This window comes from Bufo bufo, chromosome 10, assembly GCF_905171765.1.
Source record: "Bufo bufo chromosome 10, aBufBuf1.1, whole genome shotgun sequence".
Lineage (NCBI taxonomy): Eukaryota > Metazoa > Chordata > Amphibia > Anura > Bufonidae > Bufo > Bufo bufo.
The window spans coordinates 145,308,814-145,330,295 of record NC_053398.1 but is presented as its reverse complement, the minus strand read 5'-3'; the positions used below and the strand labels follow the sequence as shown (position 1 = coordinate 145,330,295).

Genomic DNA, 21,482 nt, shown 5'->3' with positions numbered 1-21,482 from the left:
GCAACCTCCGACTTTACCTCTTCCTGTGGCATAAACCTTATCTCCACGTTCTTCTTCTGCCCAGGAAGCAGAAGGTCACATGCAGGGATCATCTCGAAGATGGCAGGTTTAGGCTTGGCCTCCTGCCTCAGTTTCTTGCGTAGGTGCAGAGGAAGGTGTTTGTCTATCTGCGGAGGACACAAGGGGTAATCGCTTAGTCTTGGCCCCTTGGACGCGTCTTGAGTGGACTGAACACAGTCTCATGACTGTACCTTGACCGCAGCTTCTTGGGACATCACTGACCACTCGCAAGGCACAGGAAGCTGGTTATAGAGCTGAATGGTGCGGATCTGACACTGGCCGCACTGCACAGGACTGAACTCCACCCGCTCCTCCGAAACGCACAGGGACGGCATAGTGACCAGCGCCCGCAGATGGAGAGGGAACCTGGGGCCGCCACTCACCTGCCAGGAAGAGTTATAAAATACTAAGCTAAGAGACACACATGAGATTTGGAGGAGCAGCCATTACTGAAGAAGACCTTACCTGGATGTATGCCACCACATCCACCGCTCCCAGACTGAGATTGGCGCCCTGTGGATCAAAATGGACCTGGAAGATCTCCGTCTGACAGCATGGCAGATTCCTGACGCGGTCCAACTCCACGGTGAACCCTGTGGGGGTAAGAAAGCAGGGTTATTACTGCCCTTATCCCTGACCACTGACTCCCCTGAAGGTGGCAGGGTGCTACCTGTGCCCGCTAGTCCGCGTCTGTCTGCCTGGAAGGACACCGGAAAATGTCCCGTGTTGGTGACTTTTATCACATGTGATCGGACTTCTCCAGGTATGACGTATCCAAAATCCAGCAGGTACTCTGGGAGGTCCGCCCTGAACCAAACAGGAGCAATGGAGGCAGAAGAATCAGCCATTACTCAGGACGTCCCAACAGCAGCGTGAGGCACAATGTGTGAGGTTATGTGGATGAGGCACAGCGACCACTTACCTCAGCAGCTGCCGGCGCCTCTTCTGGGGACTGTCCCCGGTGACCCCTAGGCCAAGCTCATCCTCGGCATGCTTCTTGATCAGCAGCCGATCCAGCTCCATCATCAGCAGTGTATCCTACAAGACACAGTGCAGCTCAGTATATGGCACGCTCCCGGCTCTGCCATGCTCTACATGACGGGTGCACATACCAGGGCATCGCTGGGGCCGGCCGCTCCTCCTCGCAGCTTCTCCTGGGCTGCCGACAGGCGCGTCTCAAATCGGTCACACTCTGGAGGCAGAGAACAAAAAATCTTACATCTCTTTGCAGATGTCATCTTGAATTTATTCAATACCTCTGCTTTCTGTCAGTGATTTGAAACATTCCTGTTCACATAGGAATGTTCTAGAGGTGCAGGGGTGGGGTAAACAAAAGAGCGGGTCCCAGAAGAAGGATTACAGTGGGGACATCGCTTCCTCTCCGGGCCCTGCTCATGACTCTTGTGTGGAGAGGGGAGTCCTGCGCAGGTTCTCACCACCCAGTAGCAGAGGGGACTAACCAGGGCCGGACTCCTCTCTCCGCGCCACATGGTCTATCTTTACGGCGCGTGCGCCCCGCAAACGAAGAGGAACACAGAAGTGAGGCATGAGGCACAGGAGGGACACAGAGGAACACAGAAGTGAGGCATGAGACACAGAAGGGAAGCAGAGGAACACAGAAGTGAGGCATGAGACACAGGAGGGAAGCAGAGGAACACAGAAGTGAGGCATGAGGCACAGGAGGGAAGCAGAGGAACACAGAAGTGAGGCATGAGACACAGGAGGGACACAGAGGAACACAGAAGTGAGGCATGAGACACAGGAGGGAAGCAGAGGAACACAGAAGTGAGGCACAAGACACAGGAGGGAAGCAGAGGAACACAGAAGTGAGGCACAAGACACAGGAGGGAAGCAGAGGAACACAGAAGTGAGGCACGAGACACAGGAGGGAAGCAGAGGAACACAGAAGTGAGGCACAAGACACAGGAGGGATGCAGAGGAACACAGAAGTGAGGCACGAGACACAGGAGGGAAGCAGAGGAACACAGAAGTGAGGCACGAGACACAGGAGGGAAGCAGAGGAACACAGAAGTGAGGCACAAGACACAGGAGGGAAGCAGAGGAACACAGAAGTGAGGCATGAGACACAGGAGGGAAGCAGAGGAACACAGAAGTGAGGCACGAGACACAGGAGGGAAGCAGAGGAACACAGAAGTGAGGCATGAGACACAGGAGGGAAGCAGAGGAACACAGAAGTGAGGCATGAGACACAGAAGGGAAGCAGAGGAACACAGAAGTGAGGCACGAGACACAGGAGGGAAGCAGAGGAACACAGAAGTGAGGCACGAGACACAGGAGGGAAGCAGAGGAACACAGAAGTGAGGCACGAGACACAGGAGGGAAGCAGAGGAACACAGAAGTGAGGCACGAGACACAGGAGGGACACAGAGGAACACAGAAGTGAGGCATGAGACACAGGAGGGAAGCAGAGGAACACAGAAGTGAGGCACGAGACACAGGAGGGAAGCAGAGGAACACAGAAGTGAGGCACGAGACACAGGAGGGACACAGAGGAACACAGAAGTGAGGCACGAGACACAGGAGGGAAGCAGAGGAACACAGAAGTGAGGCATGAGACACAGGAGGGAAGCAGAGGAACACAGAAGTGAGGCACAAGACACAGGAGGGAAGCAGAGGAACACAGAAGTGAGGCATGAGACACAGGAGGGACACAGAGGAACACAGAAGTGAGGCACGAGACACAGGAGGGAAGCAGAGGAACACAGAAGTGAGGCACGAGACACAGGAGGGAAGCAGAGGAACACAGAAGTGAGGCACAAGACACAGGAGGGATGCAGAGGAACACAGAAGTGAGGCACGAGACACAGGAGGGAAGCAGAGGAACACAGAAGTGAGGCACGAGACACAGGAGGGAAGCAGAGGAACACAGAAGTGAGGCACAAGACACAGGAGGGAAGCAGAGGAACACAGAAGTGAGGCACGAGACACAGGAGGGAAGCAGAGGAACACAGAAGTGAGGCATGAGACACAGGAGGGAAGCAGAGGAACACAGAAGTGAGGCACGAGACACAGGAGGGAAGCAGAGGAACACAGAAGTGAGGCACGAGACACAGGAGGGACACAGAGGAACACAGAAGTGAGGCACGAGACACAGGAGGGAAGCAGAGGAACACAGAAGTGAGGCATGAGACACAGGAGGGAAGCAGAGGAACACAGAAGTGAGGCACAAGACACAGGAGGGAAGCAGAGGAACACAGAAGTGAGGCATGAGACACAGGAGGGACACAGAGGAACACAGAAGTGAGGCACGAGACACAGGAGGGAAGCAGAGGAACACAGAAGTGAGGCACGAGACACAGGAGGGAAGCAGAGGAACACAGAAGTGAGGCACAAGACACAGGAGGGATGCAGAGGAACACAGAAGTGAGGCACGAGACACAGGAGGGAAGCAGAGGAACACAGAAGTGAGGCACGAGACACAGGAGGGAAGCAGAGGAACACAGAAGTGAGGCACAAGACACAGGAGGGAAGCAGAGGAACACAGAAGTGAGGCATGAGACACAGGAGGGAAGCAGAGGAACACAGAAGTGAGGCACGAGACACAGGAGGGAAGCAGAGGAACACAGAAGTGAGGCATGAGACACAGGAGGGAAGCAGAGGAACACAGAAGTGAGGCATGAGACACAGAAGGGAAGCAGAGGAACACAGAAGTGAGGCACGAGACACAGGAGGGAAGCAGAGGAACACAGAAGTGAGGCATGAGACACAGAAGGGAAGCAGAGGAACACAGAAGTGAGGCACGAGACACAGGAGGGAAGCAGAGGAACACAGAAGTGAGGCACGAGACACAGGAGGGAAGCAGAGGAACACAGAAGTGAGGCATGAGACACAGGAGGGAAGCAGAGGAACACAGAAGTGAGGCACGAGACACAGGAGGGAAGCAGAGGAACACAGAAGTGAGGCACGAGACACAGGAGGGACACAGAGGAACACAGAAGTGAGGCATGAGACACAGGAGGGAAGCAGAGGAACACAGAAGTGAGGCACGAGACACAGGAGGGAAGCAGAGGAACACAGAAGTGAGGCACGAGACACAGGAGGGACACAGAGGAACACAGAAGTGAGGCATGAGACACAGGAGGGAAGCAGAGGAACACAGAAGTGAGGCACGAGACACAGGAGGGAAGCAGAGGAACACAGAAGTGAGGCATGAGACACAGAAGGGAAGCAGAGGAACACAGAAGTGAGGCATGAGACACAGAAGGGAAGCAGAGGAACACAGAAGTGAGGCATGAGACACAGGAGGGAAGCAGAGGAACACAGAAGTGAGGCATGAGACACAGGAGGGAAGCAGAGGAACACAGAAGTGAGGCACGAGACACAGGAGGGACACAGAGGAACACAGAAGTGAGGCATGAGACACAGGAGGGAAGCAGAGGAACACAGAAGTGAGGCACGAGACACAGGAGGGAAGCAGAGGAACACAGAAGTGAGGCACGAGACACAGGAGGGAAGCAGAGGAACACAGAAGTGAGGCACGAGACACAGGAGGGAAGCAGAGGAACACAGAAGTGAGGCACGAGACACAGGAGGGAAGCAGAGGAACACAGAAGTGAGGCACGAGACACAGGAGGGACACAGAGGAACACAGAAGTGAGGCACGAGACACAGGAGGGAAGCAGAGGAACACAGAAGTGAGGCACGAGACACAGGAGGGAAGCAGAGGAACACAGAAGTGAGGCACGAGACACAGGAGGGAAGCAGAGGAACACAGAAGTGAGGCACGAGACACAGGAGGGAAGCAGAGGAACACAGAAGTGAGGCATGAGACACAGGAGGGAAGCAGAGGAACACAGAAGTGAGGCATGAGGCACAGAAGGGAAGCAGAGGAACACAGAAGTGAGGCACGAGACACAGGAGGGAAGCAGAGGAACACAGAAGTGAGGCACGAGACACAGGAGGGAAGCAGAGGAACACAGAAGTGAGGCACAAGACACAGGAGGGATGCAGAGGAACACAGAAGTGAGGCACGAGACACAGGAGGGAAGCAGAGGAACACAGAAGTGAGGCACGAGACACAGGAGGGAAGCAGAGGAACACAGAAGTGAGGCACAAGACACAGGAGGGAAGCAGAGGAACACAGAAGTGAGGCATGAGACACAGGAGGGAAGCAGAGGAACACAGAAGTGAGGCACGAGACACAGGAGGGAAGCAGAGGAACACAGAAGTGAGGCATGAGACACAGGAGGGAAGCAGAGGAACACAGAAGTGAGGCATGAGACACAGAAGGGAAGCAGAGGAACACAGAAGTGAGGCATGAGACACAGGAGGGAAGCAGAGGAACACAGAAGTGAGGCACGAGACACAGGAGGGACACAGAGGAACACAGAAGTGAGGCATGAGACACAGAAGGGAAGCAGAGGAACACAGAAGTGAGGCATGAGACACAGAAGGGAAGCAGAGGAACACAGAAGTGAGGCATGAGACACAGGAGGGAAGCAGAGGAACACAGAAGTGAGGCATGAGACACAGGAGGGAAGCAGAGGAACACAGAAGTGAGGCACGAGACACAGGAGGGACACAGAGGAACACAGAAGTGAGGCATGAGACACAGGAGGGAAGCAGAGGAACACAGAAGTGAGGCACGAGACACAGGAGGGAAGCAGAGGAACACAGAAGTGAGGCACGAGACACAGGAGGGAAGCAGAGGAACACAGAAGTGAGGCACGAGACACAGGAGGGAAGCAGAGGAACACAGAAGTGAGGCACGAGACACAGGAGGGAAGCAGAGGAACACAGAAGTGAGGCACGAGACACAGGAGGGACACAGAGGAACACAGAAGTGAGGCACGAGACACAGGAGGGAAGCAGAGGAACACAGAAGTGAGGCACGAGACACAGGAGGGAAGCAGAGGAACACAGAAGTGAGGCACGAGACACAGGAGGGAAGCAGAGGAACACAGAAGTGAGGCACGAGACACAGGAGGGAAGCAGAGGAACACAGAAGTGAGGCACGAGACACAGGAGGGAAGCAGAGGAACACAGAAGTGAGGCATGAGACACAGGAGGGAAGCAGAGGAACACAGAAGTGAGGCACGAGACACAGGAGGGAAGCAGAGGAACACAGAAGTGAGGCATGAGACACAGGAGGGAAGCAGAGGAACACAGAAGTGAGGCACGAGACACAGGAGGGAAGCAGAGGAACACAGAAGTGAGGCACGAGACACAGGAGGGAAGCAGAGGAACACAGAAGTGAGGCACGAGACACAGGAGGGAAGCAGAGGAACACAGAAGTGAGGCATGAGACACAGGAGGGAAGCAGAGGAACACAGAAGTGAGGCATGAGACACAGGAGGGAAGCAGAGGAACACAGAAGTGAGGCACAAGACACAGAGGAACACAGAAGTGAGGCATGAGGCACAGGAGGGACACAGAGGAACACAGAAGTGAGGCATGAGGCACAGGAGGGACACAGAGGAACACAGAAGTGAGGCACAGAAGTAGTGCATAATGGTACATACCATTGAGGTTACGGGGCAGATCCAGGCAGATGCGGGGGAACACTCCTTCTCCTCTTAGGGCAATGACCTCTGGTTCCATATGAGCCACCTGCAGGTGTATGAAGTGCTGGAACGTTTCGGGGACTCCGGGAAAATAGGAAACCGTCAGGATCTCTTCTCCTCCGGCAGGAATAAGACCCTGGAGCAGAGAGGATAAGGGGAGAGGCATGAGGCGCTTGCTGCAGTGAGACTGGGAGAAAATCAGGAGGAACCCTCACTGAGCTGATGGCGGCCTCATCCTGCACACATACAGATGTAGCAGGGTTAACACACAAACTCTTTACTCAAATTTCTTAACTCATCGCGTTATCTTGAAACAAAAGCCATTGAAAAGCAATTGAAGGTGTTTGCTTAACGGATTTAGTTTAGATAACACGTCTTATAAAGCATGTGTGTTAAATCTACTACATCTGTACATACATACAGTACATTCATACACACATACATATATATAGTACATGCCTAGATTCATACAAACAAAGTAAAGGGGCTGAAGACTTATGTCCCGAGTCAAGGGGCTGAAGACTTATGTCCCGAGTCAAGGGGCTGAAGACTTATGTCCCGAGTCAAGGGGCTGAAGACTAATGTCCCGAGTCAAGGGGCTGAAGACTTATGTCCCGAGTAAAGGGGCTGAAGACTTACACTACTCACAAAAAGTTAGGGATATTTGGCTTTCGGGTGAAATTTATGGAAAATGTAAAAAGTTCAGGCTCCAGTGATGTTATGTGATGAAAGTCGGGCATTAAGTAGAAGCAGCAATTAGGATTTCCTCATCTCAAACAATTTACTGACACAAAAGCCAACCCCAGTGCTGGGTACACCGCCACCAAATGTCAGTGTCTCAGGAACTTGTCCTGTGGCCTTGAGCATCAATTCCAGCTTGACAACGACGTCTCCTGCTGTTCACAAGTCGCCTTATCGTCCGCTGAGGCATGGCATCCCACTCTTCTTGAAGGGCGGCCCTCAGGTCATTGAGGTTCTGGGGTACAGAGTTACGAGCCTCTACACGGCGACTCAGCTGATCCCATAGGTTTTCAATGGTATTCAGGTCTGGAGAAAGTGCAGGCCACTCCATGTGAGGTCCCCCGGTCTCCAGCAGCCGTTCCCTAATGATGGGACCCGGATGAGGTGGCGCATTGTCCTCCATGAAGATGACATTAGGCCGGTGTTGTTCCTGCAGAGCCACGATGACTGGATTACTGATGTTCTTCAGGTAGTCTGGGCTGTCACTGGACCATTCACACAGTGTAGGGCGGTTCTGTACTGACGGGCCACACCGGCCCACACTGTGACACCGCCACCACCAAAGGCTCGTCTGGTGACAACAGTGACTGATGCACAGCGCTCTCCTTGACGTTTCCATCATTGTTGGCGCCATCATTTCTGCTCAGCGTGAATGGACTTTCATCAGTGAACAGCACAGAGGCCCACTGGTCCCTCATCCAGCGTAGATGTTCCCTGGCCCGTGCAAGACGATGACACCTGTGCCTGGTGGTGCGGTCAGGTACCTTGCAGGTCGTCCAGTACGCAGACCACGCTGATGTAAATGGTTTGGAATGGTCTGACGTGACACTTGGTGCCTCTCCCCTCCCTTACTGTGCCTGGAGTTGTGCGGCATTCATCATCAAGTTCCGCAGGGCATTGTTCACTATGAAGCGGTCATCAGCGTGGGATGTGGCCAAAGGACGTCCACTTCTCTGCCTTTCTGTGACTCATCCAGTCTCTGTATCTCTGATACAACCTGCTGATGACTCTCTGTGACACTCCAAGCTCAGTGGCCACTTCCGTCTGAGAACATCCTGCTTGAAGCCTCGCAATGTGAGGTACTGCTGAATAAATTGTTGGGTGTCGTCTTGGTCTTATGATGTCAAAATGTGAGCAGCATGATGAGGAGGACTGTTTAATACCAGTTCTAATGGAATCGGGAAATTTATTGGGCGATTCATGGATCAAACACCTGTTGTGAATTTTGCAATTAAGCTCCTTGTTAGAGGCTTATGTCCCGAGTAAAGGGGCCAAAGACTTATGTCCCGAGTAAAGGGGCCGAAGACTTATGTCCCGAGTAAAGGGGCCGAAGACTTATGTCCCGAGTAAAGAGGCCGAAGACTTATGTCCGGAGTAAAGGGGCCGAAGACTTATGTCCCGAGTAAAGGGGCCGAAGACTTATGTCCCGAGTAAAGGGGCCGAAGACTTATGTCCCGAGTAAAGGGGCCGAAGACTTATGTCCCGAGTAAAGGGGCCGAAGACTTATGTCCCGAGTAAAGGGGCCCAAGACTTATGTCCCGAGTAAAGGGGCCCAAGACTTATGTCCCGAGTAAAGGGGCCCAAGACTTATGTCCCGAGTAAAGGGGCCCAAGACTTATGTCCCGAGTAAAGGGGCCCAAGACTTATGTCCCGAGTAAAGGGGCCCAAGACTTATGTCCCGAGTAAAGGGGCCGAAGACTTATGTCCCGAGAAAAGGGGCCGAAGACTTATGTCCCGAGTAAAGGGGCCGAAGACTTATGTCCCGAGTAAAGGGGCCGAAGACTTATGTCCCGAGTAAAGGGGCCGAAGACTTATGTCCCGAGTAAAGGGGCCGAAGACTTATGTCCCGAGTAAAGGGGCCGAAGACTTATGTCCCGAGTAAAGGGGCCGAAGACTTATGTCCCGAGTAAAGGGGCCGAAGACTTATGTCCCGAGTAAAGGGGCCGAAGACTTATGTCCCGAGTAAAGGGGCCGAAGACTTATGTCCCGAGTAAAGGGGCCGAAGACTTATGTCCCGAGTAAAGGGGCCGAAGACTTATGTCCCGAGTAAAGGGGCCAAAGACTTATGTCCCGAGTAAAGGGGCTGAAGACTTATGCCCCGAGTAAAGGGGCCGAAGACTTATGTCCCGAGTAAAGGGGCTGAAGACTTACAGTACAGACCAAAAGTTTGGACACACCTTCTCATTCAAAGAGCTTTCTTTATTTTCATGACTATGAAGGCATCAAAACTATGAATTAACGCATATGGAATTATATACATAACAAACAAGTGTGAAACAACAGAAAATATGTAATATTCTAGGTTCTTCAAAGTAGCCACCTTTTGCTTTGATTACTGCTTTGCACACTCTTGGCATTCTCTTGATGAGCTTCAAGAGGTAGTCCCCTGAAATGGTCTTCCAACAGTCTTGAAGGAGTTCCCAGAGATGCTTAGCACTTGTTGGCCCTTTTGCCTTCACTCTGCGGTCTAGCTCACCCCAAACCATCTCGATTGGGTTCAGGTCCGGTGACTGTGGAGGCCAGGTCATCTGGCGCAGCACCCCATCAATCTCCTTCATGGTGAAATAGCCCTTACTTCCAAAGTTTTCCCAATTTTTCGGCTGACTGATTGACCTTCATTTCTTAAAGTAATGATGGCCACTCGTTTTTCTTTACTTAGCTGCTTTTTTCTTGCCATAATACAAATTCTAACAGTCTATTCAGTAGGACTATCAGCTGTGTATCCACCTGACTTCTCCTCAACGCAACTGATGGTCCCAACCCCATTTATAAGGCAAGAAATCCCACTTATTAAACCTGACAGGGCACACCTGTGAAGTGAAGACCATTTCAGGGGACTACCTCTTGAAGCTCATCAAGAGAATGCCAAGAGTGTGCAAAGTAGTAATCAAAGCAAAAGGTGGCTACTTTGAAGAACCTAGAATATGACATATTTTCCGTTGTTTCACACTTGTTTGTTATGTATATAATTCCACATGTGTTAATTCATAGTTTTGATGCCTTCAGTCCGAATCTACAATTTTCATAGTCATGAAAATAAAGAAAACTCTTTGAATGAGAAAGTGTGTCCAAACTTTTGGTCTGTACTGTATGTCCCGAATAAAGGGGCCGAAGACTTATGTCCCGAGTAAAGGGGGCTGAAGACTTATGTCCCGAGTAAAGGGGCCGAAGACTTATGTCCATAGTAAAGGGGCTGAAGAGTTATGTCCATAGTAAAGGGGCTGAAGACTTATGTCCCGAGTAAAGTTCTCCGGTTTCCTCCCACACTCCAAAGACAGACTGATAGGGGCCTTAGATTGTGAGCCCCATTGGGGACAGTGTGGTGCTAATGTCTGTAAAGCGCTGAGGAATATAGTAGTGCTATAGAAGTGCATAAAATAATAATAATAATAAAGGGGCTGAAGACTTATGTCCTGAGGTAAAGGGGCGGAAGGCTTATGTTTCGAATAAAGGGGGTGAAGACTTATGTCAATGTGAGATGTTAGTAAAGATTTCTAACCTTACGTTCTCACTTTCTCATTCTGGGGGATTCAGGGCAGAATGATGGGTGAACTTATAGCAAAAGGAGCTAGTGAACAAAATGTCAGGAAAATAAGAGGGTGTGAGGACTTTCGCAAAGTGCTGTACATGTGCGAAGATCATCGTGGTTTCTATCCATGTTTCATAACATTTTTAGACTTTTCATCGTCTATCTGATACATAGATGACAGAAACACGTACACAGCTACACATACATATATGACAGAAACATGTATACACCGGTACATACATAGATGACAGCGACACGCACACAGCCATACATACACATATTCATACACACACACAGTAGTCTCCCTGGGACCCCGTCAGCTGTAGTAACAATCCTGTCCACCAGGAGGCAGCGCCTGTCTCCACATCTTTCCTGGATTATTACACGCAGATGTGCACAGCCCCCTCGCCCCCTGCAGTACGGTGTCATGTTGTGCAGTACGGTGTCATGTTGTGCAGTACGGTGTCATGTTGTGCAGTACGGTGTCATGTTGTGCAGTACGGTGTCATGTTGCGCACTCACACTGGGCGGCTGGACACGGGGCTCCCCGGGGCACGGACACAGCTGCACCTCAGGCCTCTGGTTCAGCACGGTAAATGGGAAGCTGACCTTCCCCGTGTTCCTCAGAACAATCTGTGTGTCAGTCACTTGGTCAAACATCTGTAAAAAGAAACACATGGACCAGACCATCCGTGGAAACCATCAGCAGCACATACATGTCTCCTGACGTCAGCACATACGTGCATCCCACGATCAGAACATATATGTATTCCAAATAAGCACGCGCTCCATGTTACCTGGACTCCAAGGTCGATCTCTTTTGCACTGAGACTGTAGCAGACAAGAGAAGCCTCACCATGCAGGCGGACCTCATACATGGGGCCCCCCAAAACCTCACACACAGCCCGGGCCCCAGCGCTGATGTCGGAGTGTCCATAAAAAGTGAAAGAAACCACCTGACTCTCGCCCGGCTGTAGAGTCCCAAACTGGGGCAGAATATCAAAAACCTGAAAGAGATTATATAGACAGTGATGGGGATTATTACAGTCGTTATATAGATAGTGATGGGGATTATTACAGTCATTATATAGACAGTGATGGGGATTATTACAGTCGTTATATAGACAGTGATGGGGATTATTACAGTCATTATATAGACAGTGATGGGGATTATTACAGTCGTTATATAGACAGTGATGGGGATTATTACAGTCGTTATATAGACAGTGATGGGGATTATTACAGTCATTATATAGATAGTGATGGGGATTATTACAGTCGTTATATAGACAGTGATGGGGATTATTACAGTCGTTATATAGACAGTGATGGGGATTATTACAGTCGTTATATAGATAGTGATGGGGATTATTACAGTCATAGTGATGGGGATTATTACAGTCGTTATATAGACAGTGATGGGGATTATTACAGTCGTTATATAGACAGTGATGGGGATTATTACAGTCGTTATATAGACAGTGATGGGGATTATTACAGTCGTTATATAGACAGTGATGGGGATTATTACAGTCGTTATATAGACAGTGATGGGGATTATTACAGTCGTTATATAGACAGTGATGGGGATTATTACAGTCGTTATATAGACAGTGATGGGGATTATTACAGTCGTTATATAGACAGTGATGGGGATTATTACAGTCATTATATAGACAGTGATGGGGATTATTACAGTCATTATATAGATAGTGATGGGGATTATTACAGTCATTATATAGACAGTGATGGGGATTATTACAGTCATTATATAGACAGTGATGGGGATTATTACAGTCGTTATATAGACAGTGATGGGGATTATTACAGTCATTATATAGACAGTGATGGGGATTATTACAGTCGTTATATAGACAGTGATGGGGATTATTACAGTCATTATATAGATAATGATGGGGATTATTACAGTCGTTATATAGACAGTGATGGGGATTATTACAGTCGTTATATAGACAGTGATGGGGATTATTACAGTCGTTATATAGACAGTGATGGGGATTATTACAGTCGTTATATAGACAGTGATGGGGATTATTACAGTCATTATATAGACAGTGATGGGGATTATTACAGTCATTATATAGACAGTGATGGGGATTATTACAGTCATTATATAGATAGTGATGGGGATTATTACAGTCATAGTGATGGGGATTATTACAGTCGTTATATAGACAGTGATGGGGATTATTACAGTCGTTATATAGACAGTGATGGGGATTATTACAGTCGTTATATAGACAGTGATGGGGATTATTACAGTCATTATATAGACAGTGATGGGGATTATTACAGTCACTATATAGACAGTGATGGTGATTATTACAGTCATTATATAGACAGTGATGGGGATTATTACAGTCACTATATAGACAGTGATGGGGATTATAACAGTCGTTATATAGACAGTGATGGGGATTATTACAGTCATTATATAATGATGGGGATTATTACAGTCGTTATATAGACAGTGATGGGGATTATTACAGTCATTATATAATGATGGGGATTATTACAGTCGTTATATAGACAGTGATAAGGATTATTACAGTCGTTATATAGGTATAGAGATTATTATATAATACTGATATCTACATGTACTGGTATTTCTACACTTCTGTATATGGGGAGATTTGCACCACACTAGGATGCAGTGTAGTAACCTCAGGCCGGACTGGCACGCCATAGCCCTGCTTACCTCCTCCACTCCTGTAATCATATGTTCCTCTGCCACAATCACACCATCTCCAGTGCCAGGATTCATCGGCTGAGCAGAGAGAAGCATGTGTAAGCACAGGAGCGGGAACTAATGTCATGTAAAAGTGGCTGCAGCTAACAGGACTCTACCTTTGGCTGGGAGTCCATGGACTGGGAAAAGGTAACTATACTGGTGACATCCCCTCCTGATTTGTGTGGTTCTTCTTGCCTGTGGATTAAAAGGAGGCACAGAGAGAGGTTTTGAGGACTTTATTGACCACTATGCATTGAGAAGCTGACAGTGGATTACATGGAGCGATTTCCACCTGTCACTTGAATCAGAGCCTTCTTCCGAGATTCCACGAGCCTCTTGAGGACCGTGCAGTGGACTCTGCAATCTGTGGCCGAGCCTGCAGGATAATGCATACAGCACCAATCACTTGATGTTCCAGGAGGGACCCGGTAAAAATAATACTACGACTCAGATCCTTCAGTGGAGATATGCCTCGGTGCCTCACCTGATCTCACCCTCCTTCACAAAGGACCAGCGGTACTGTACGGGCAGCGGGCTGCAGTTGGTCACCTCCATCTCTCGGGTGCTCTCTGTGTCATTGAGTATGCAGCCAAAGTGGATTTGGTTATAAGGAAAGTGAAGGTTTGGGAAATGCACTTCAGCCTGCAGAGTGATGTGGTCTGTATGAGGGTGTTCAGCATAGCAGACGGACAGAACCTCCTCCAGGACTCGGCTCTGGAGATCATCAATGAAAGTCGGATCAAACTTGATGGTCAGCTCCACTTCTTCACCAGTGTCAAGGCGCAGGGGATTCTGGAAGGGAAATGGAGGATAACATACTGTGGGGCAAAGCGGGCACAAATCCACCAAAACTGGTCCTGCTCATGTTGTGCCAGGCACAAACCTTGCATCTATAGCAGGCATGCTCAACCTGCGGCCCTCCAGCTGTGGCAAAACTACAACTCCCAGCCTGCCCGAACAGCCTACAGCAGGGCATTGTGGGAGTTGTAGTTTTACAATGGCTGGAGGGCCGCAGGTTGAGCGTGCGTGGTCTATAGTATACGTCTATCACACCGCAGTGACCGCTCAATTACGGAGCTGCAGCACTCAAAGCTGTCCATTGGTGCTGTGCACACCGCCACTGATCTCAAAACCTATGAAACACGAAAAAACGGTGTGAACAATAAAAGCACAGGCGTGAAGATATGTTCTGGCGCTACCTGCTCATCCTCCTCCTGGACAGTATCACCGCGGCAGAGAGAGAATGGAGGCTTCAGGGACAGGAGGATGGTCAGAGGCAGCGAAGAAATATTTTTCAGGGTCACGGACTGGAATTTCTCATATATCAGCTGTTCTTCTGGTTGCTGGAAAAGACACAAGCAGTGAAAGACGTGAGTAAGGTGTCCGAGGCCTGGACATGATGGAGGCCATGCTGCCCACAGCGGTTCATCACCTTCTCCACATAGAAGTGCAGACTCTGCTTGGACAGGTGAAGAACAGGAGCAATGAATTCACAACTGACATCGACCATCAGGATCCGTTCCTTGCCAGACTGTTTTCCTATGATGGCCTGTCCCAGTAGACGCTCCTTCACCATCTGCAATACAGAGACACATGGAGGATGACTGGGAGTCTCCTGGCCCACCGTACGGCCAGTATCTCCAATATCTCCACTCCACTGATACCTTTGGTGTGGTCGAGGACCCCTCCAACACGACAGCAATGCTCTGTCCGGGATTCAACTCCATGCGTGATGGAAGGAGTCTAAACACGGGGCCCCGTGGCTCAGGCTGAGGGGCCCCTACTTTAAGGCTAGGAAGTTGCTGATGTTTGCGGAACTGAGGGAATCCTTCGGTCATCCAGTAGAGCTGGTGCGTGCGACGGCCGCGATTGGTCATAGTGAAATGATAGCGACAGGGATCAGCGCTGCGGGGAGATATAAGATTTATTACATGGAGTGGAGAGCAGCTCGGCACACGTTACACGTCACGCTACAGCTCCGTGTTCTTCAACGTAAAGAGGTCGCTATGTGTCCAGCAGGACAATCTGACACAAGTGCATTGTGGGAAGCACTAATAGTAATAATGAAGAAAGCCGTGTACTGAGAGCAATGTCTCCCGAAGCCATTACATGTCAAATCGGCTATGAAATGGGAGTACGGTGCGTGGTGGGGGCCGGGCGCGGATCTCGGGGCGAGCCATGATCTGCTCAGTGGTGCAGAAAAGCGAGCGGGGTCACACTACTCTTGGGTTACACTCTCCCCGGCTTCTTGAGTTACTGCCAGGGCTCAGATGGAGTTACTGTGGTGTTATCTTCCATTGCTGCCTATTATGCTCTGCAGGGTGCACAACAAAGACCATGACAATGCGCAGCAGCCGGAGACCTGCAGAGACGAGTCCCATTAACCGCCACCGTGCCAGCCATGCCTGCCAGTCTCGCCTTCTGCCCAGCAGCGGAATCCAGGCCCAGTAAGGGTCGGGTTAATGGCATCATTGTGTTTCATCTACTAAAGCTCTGATCAGACACAAAGAGCCCGCTGTCATTGAAACCCCCCAAACAATAGAACTGGAGGAGAAAATAGGAAACTGAAGCAGCGTCGCTCTTCACATGGCTGTCAGAGCCGGACCCCCACCACAAACTCATCTCTCCACAAACTTTCCACTGACACTAGACACTTCTGTGCAGTCTACAGCTCCGCACCTCTACATCTGAAGACCTGCTCATGTGGGCGCCATGTCTGTGATGGCCGCGCAGTGCAGAGGTACGCGCCACCCGGGCCAGGACGGATGACGGGCACAACATACAACATGGCAGCAGTGGAGTGATGGGACATAGTACATGTCCGCAATATTCCCACATAATTACCGCAGATATAGGGGACGCCCGGCAGCTCCGGGGGGATACTCCCGCCAACTATGTCACCTACATTGAATTGTTTACTGGGATTCTATGACATGACGGTTGGCCTGGTCCGAGCCCAGAATGTGGAAAAGCTTCCCTGATAGGACATTCACTAATACAGAAGACAGACTGATCATCCACCTGAAATGGGCGCCAAGATTCAGCACCGGCGCAAATGTCTCGTCAGTGACTATGGTGGTTCCAGTGCCGGTAGCATGAACTGGGATGAGATAGGTGTTGCTGTTAGTAATAACCAGCTGGACTGTGTCTTTGAAGGTCAGCGTATCATCTAGATGGGCCACAAGTGTCAGGTGGACTTCTCCTTCTGGGGGAACCTGACCACAGCCAGGGTCTACCCGCCACAGCGACCGCTTCCGCATCTGGGAAAGAAGAGGGACAGAGAATAAGCACATATGATAACATGGGAAGATATCTGCATAGTGAGGGGCCCCTGGGTGATAGGAGGAGTGGAGGGGCCCCTGGATGATAGGAGGAGTGGAGGGGCCCCTGGATGATAGGAGGAGTGGAGGAGCCCCTGGATGATAGGAGGAGTGGAGGGGCGCATGGATGATAGGAGGAGTGGAGAGGCGCCTGGATGATAGGAGGAGTGGAGGGGCCCCTGGATGATAGGAGGAGTGGAGGGGCCTGGATGATAGGAGGAGTGGAGAGGCGCCTGGATGATAGGAGGAGTGGAGAGGCGCCTGGATGATAGGAGGAGTGGACGGGCCCCTGGATGATAGGAGGAGTGGAGGGGCCTGGATGATAGGAGGAGTGGAGAGGCGTCTGGATGATAGGAGGAGTGGAGGGGCGCCTGGATGATAGGAGGAGTGGAGAGGCCCCTGGATGATAGGAGGAGTGGAGGGGCCCCTGGATGATAGGAGGAGTGGAGGGGCCCCTGGATGATAGGAGGAGTGGAAAGGGCGCCTGGGTGATAGGAGGAGTGGAGGGGCCCCTGGATGATAGGAGGAGTGGAGGGGCCCCTGGATGATAGGAGGAGTGGAGAGGCGCCTGGATGATAGGAGGAGTGGAGAGGCCCCTGGATGATAGGAGGAGTACAGGGGCACCTGGATGATAGGAGGAGTGGAGGGGCGCCTGGATGATAGGAGGAGTGGAGAGGCGCCTGGATGATAGGAGGAGTGGAGAGGCGCCTGGATGATAGGAGGAGTGGAGGGGCCCCTGGATGATAGGAGGAGTGGAGAGGCCCCTGGATGATAGGAGGAGTGGAGGCGCCTGGATGATAGGAGGAGTGGACGGGCGCCTGGATGATAGGAGGAGTGGAGAGGCCCCTGGATGATAGGAGGAGTACAGGGGCACCTGGATGATAGGAGGAGTGGAGGGGCGCCTGGATGATAGGAGGAGTGGAGAGGCGCATGGATGATAGGAGGAGTGGAGAGGCCCCTGGATGATAGGAGGAGTGGAGGGGCCCCTGGATGATAGGAGGAGTGGAGGGGCCCCTGGATGATAGGAGGAGTGGAAAGGGCGCCTGGGTGATAGGAGGAGTGGAGGGGCCCCTGGATGATAGGAGGAGTGGAGAGGCGCCTGGATGATAGGAGGAGTGGAGAGGCGCCTGGATGATAGGAGGAGTACAGGGGCACCTGGATGATAGGAGGAGTGGAGGGGCGCCTGGATGATAGGAGGAGTGGAGAGGCGCCTGGATGATAGGAGGAGTGGAGAGGCGCCTGGATGATAGGAGGAGTGGAGGGGCCCCTGGATGATAGGAGGAGTGGAGAGGCCCCTGGATGATAGGAGGAGTGGAGGCGCCTGGATGATAGGAGGAGTGGACGGGCGCCTGGATGATAGGAGGAGTGGAGAGGCCCCTGGATGATAGGAGGAGTGGAGAGGCGCCTGGATGATAGGAGGAGTGGAGAGGCCCCTGGATGATAGGAGGAGTACAGGGGCACCTGGATGATAGGAGGAGTGGAGGCGCCTGGATGATAGGAGGAGTGGACGGGCGCCTGGATGATAGGAGGAGTGGAGAGGCCCCTGGATGATAGGAGGAGTACAGGGGCACCTGGATGATAGGAGGAGTGGAGGGGCGCCTGGATGATAGGAGGAGTGGAGAGGCCCCTGGATGATAGGAGGAGTGGAGAGGCCCCTGGATGATAGGAGGAGTGGAGGGGCCCCTGGATGATAGGAGGAGTGGAGGGGCCCCTGGATGATAGGAGGAGTGGAAAGGGCGCCTGGGTGATAGGAGGAGTGGAGAGGCGCCTGGATGATAGGAGGAGTGGAGAGGCGCCTGGATGATAGGAGGAGTGGAGAGGCGCCTGGATGATAGGAGGAGTGGAGAGGCGCCTGGATGATAGGAGGAGTGGAGAGGCCCCTGGATGATAGGAGGAGTGGAGAGGCCCCTGGATGATAGGAGGAGTGGAGAGGCCCCTGGATGATAGGAGGAGTGGATAGGGTTACATAGCACCGTGTCGCAGAAAAAAATCACACTTTTTCTTTTTATAATGATAGTCAATGGTGTTGCACTGCAGCATACTGCAACATGACAGTCACAAAACATCCATCCAAGTTGGATTTCTGTGCGACTGTTGTGTCGCAGTCATCGCATGTCGCAGTGCAACACCATTGACTATCATTACAATAAATGTTGAGCGATAAATTGCAGTGTAGTTGTACTGGGGAGGATTTGAGGTGCAGGATGGGGGTGATGAGGATTTGAGGTGCAGGATGGGGGTGATGAGGATTTGAGGCACAGGATGGGGGTGATGAGTATTTGAGGCACAGGATGGGGGTGATGAGGATTTGAGGTGCAGGATGGGGGTGATGAGGATATGAGGTGCAGGATGGGGGTGATGAGGATTTGAGGCACAGGATGGGGGTGATGAGTATTTGAGGCACAGGATGGGGGTGATGAGGATTTGAGGTGCAGGATGGGGGTGATGAGGATTTGAGGCACAGGATGGGGGTGATGAGGATATGAGGTGCAGGATGTGGGTGATGTGGGTTTGATGCACAGGATGGGGGTGATGAGGATTTGAGGCACAGGATGGGGGTGATGAGGATTTAATGCACAGGATGGGGGTGATGAGGATTTGAGGTGCAGGATGGGGGTGATGAGGATTTAATGTACAGGATGGGGGTGATGAGGTTTTAATGCACAGGATGGGCGTGATGAGGATTTGAGGTGCAGGATGGGGGTGATGAGGATTTGAGGTGCAAGATGGGGGTGATGAGGATTTGAGGTGCAAGATGGGGGTGATGAGGATTTGAGGTGCAGGATGGGGGTGATGAGGATTTGAGGCACAGGATGGGGTGATGAGGATTTGAGGCACAGGATGGGGGTGATGAGGATTTGAGGCACAGGATGGGGGTGATGAGGATTTGAGGTGCAGGATGGGGGTGATGAGGATTTGAGGCACAGGATGCGGGTGATGAGGATATGAGGTGCAGGATGGAGGTTATGAGGATTTGAGGTGCAGGATGGGGGTGATGAGGATATGAGGTGCAGGATGGAGGTTATGAGGATTTGAGGTGCAGGATGGGGGTGATGAGGATATGAGGTGCAGGATGGCGGTGACTGGATTTTATGACAAGAGGCATTTTGGATAATAACACAGGCGGTGTGCGGGCGCTGGAGTTGATGATTGTGAGTTGGAGACTATTCATTAATGTGGTGATAATTAGCACTCGTCAGGGCGGCGCTCAGTGTCATGGCTGGCTGGTAATTATCAGTCTCCATAGGAACTCAGAAGAGAATCATCATCCATCAATAAGGATCACCACCTGGAGACGCTCGCACCCCCTATGTCAGGGTCACTGCCCCATGTCGGCACTCACCATGCTGGCCTGGAAGGGCGCTGGGATCAGGGACTGGTTGCACAGACGGATGGTTCTTGAGACATCAGTAAGGACTGGGATATCTCCAAAATCCACCTCACTAGGATCCACATGGACGACGGGCCCCTCCCCAATGCACTGCAGACGAAGCTCCTGCCAAAGACAAATACTTGGTTGTTGTATAGAACGAGATGGACGTGCACCCGGATATCTCCTCTATATGAAGGGGATATCATAGAAAGCACCTGTGAGCGGGAGGGGGCGCTCAGGAGCAGCCTCTCTACCACTGAGGGACCCGCTCAGGGCATCAGCACAACTAGGGACAGCAGAAAATGAGCCATTAATGAGCCCGGGTGTAAAGATCCATTATGGCTTCCTAGGTGGTGTTACACTGCCCAATCTTCCGGCAGTGCAAGCCCCGATGGATGATTATCATGCATCGTTAGCATTGGCATGATTACACAGGTCGATGCACACTTTAAATAAGAGAGGAACAATCGCTCCTGTGGTCATTCCTCCCTCATTCTCTTCTGTAGGTGATCAGCAGCACACCCGAGTACACAGGGAGATGATGTGCTGACGATTATTGGGATTCTTTCCATCAGTACATTTTATCGGTTTATAATACATTTTAAGGTTACATTTACATTACTTTCTTTTCATGTAACAAATAAAACAGTGGATCAATAAACAGAACTTTTACAGTTTTATTACTCGGTTATCAGGCAACTTTCAATCTGCTGAAAAATGGCAATGAACAAGTGTTTGTATCCCCGATAATTGGCCCGAAATCGTGCAGTCTAATAGGGCCTTTACAAACAGCAATATCCATGGCAGTGCTGCTAGAGGTGACCACCCTGCACCTCCATGCCATGTGCAGACCGGTGCACTCATCTCCCATCATCTCGCTCACTGCTCACCCCAGCACTGGGCCTTGTGTGGTCCTCACTGCTTACCCTGAGCCTGGTGTCAGGGCAAGTGAGCAGGCTAATTGTTGGCTGAGAGGACATTCCTTGCTGCGGGTAAGCAGTGAGGACCACACAAGGCCCAGTGCTGGAGGTAAGCAGTGAGGACCACACAAGGCCCAGTGCTGAGAGTAAGCAGTGAGGACCACACAAGGCCCAGTGCTGAGAGTAAGCAGTGAGGACCACACAAGGCCCAGTGCTAAGAGTAAGCAGTGAGGACCACACAAGGCCCAGTGCTGAGAGTAAGC

At 51.3% G+C, this 21,482-nt stretch overlaps 1 protein-coding gene across 1 annotated transcript in view; it reads right to left on the bottom strand.

Annotated features, from left to right (window-relative positions):
• The window catches only part of HYDIN (HYDIN axonemal central pair apparatus protein), a 114,312-nt gene that overhangs the window by 49,476 nt on the left and 43,354 nt on the right, over positions 1 to 21,482 (bottom strand). Inside the window, exons 18-35 of the mRNA XM_040410017.1 lie at positions 20,270 to 20,422; positions 16,628 to 16,866; positions 15,271 to 15,511; positions 15,039 to 15,182; positions 14,806 to 14,949; positions 14,091 to 14,398; positions 13,899 to 13,982; positions 13,723 to 13,801; positions 13,574 to 13,642; positions 11,652 to 11,861; positions 11,377 to 11,514; positions 6,543 to 6,720; positions 1,173 to 1,252; positions 983 to 1,098; positions 731 to 867; positions 526 to 653; positions 252 to 443; positions 18 to 167 (exon numbers count right to left, since the gene is read on the bottom strand). Coding sequence (XP_040265951.1) covers positions 18 to 167; positions 252 to 443; positions 526 to 653; positions 731 to 867; positions 983 to 1,098; positions 1,173 to 1,252; positions 6,543 to 6,720; positions 11,377 to 11,514; positions 11,652 to 11,861; positions 13,574 to 13,642; positions 13,723 to 13,801; positions 13,899 to 13,982; positions 14,091 to 14,398; positions 14,806 to 14,949; positions 15,039 to 15,182; positions 15,271 to 15,511; positions 16,628 to 16,866; positions 20,270 to 20,422 — 2,790 coding nt within the window. The remainder of the gene's footprint in view (positions 1 to 17; positions 168 to 251; positions 444 to 525; positions 654 to 730; positions 868 to 982; positions 1,099 to 1,172; positions 1,253 to 6,542; positions 6,721 to 11,376; positions 11,515 to 11,651; positions 11,862 to 13,573; positions 13,643 to 13,722; positions 13,802 to 13,898; positions 13,983 to 14,090; positions 14,399 to 14,805; positions 14,950 to 15,038; positions 15,183 to 15,270; positions 15,512 to 16,627; positions 16,867 to 20,269; positions 20,423 to 21,482) is intronic.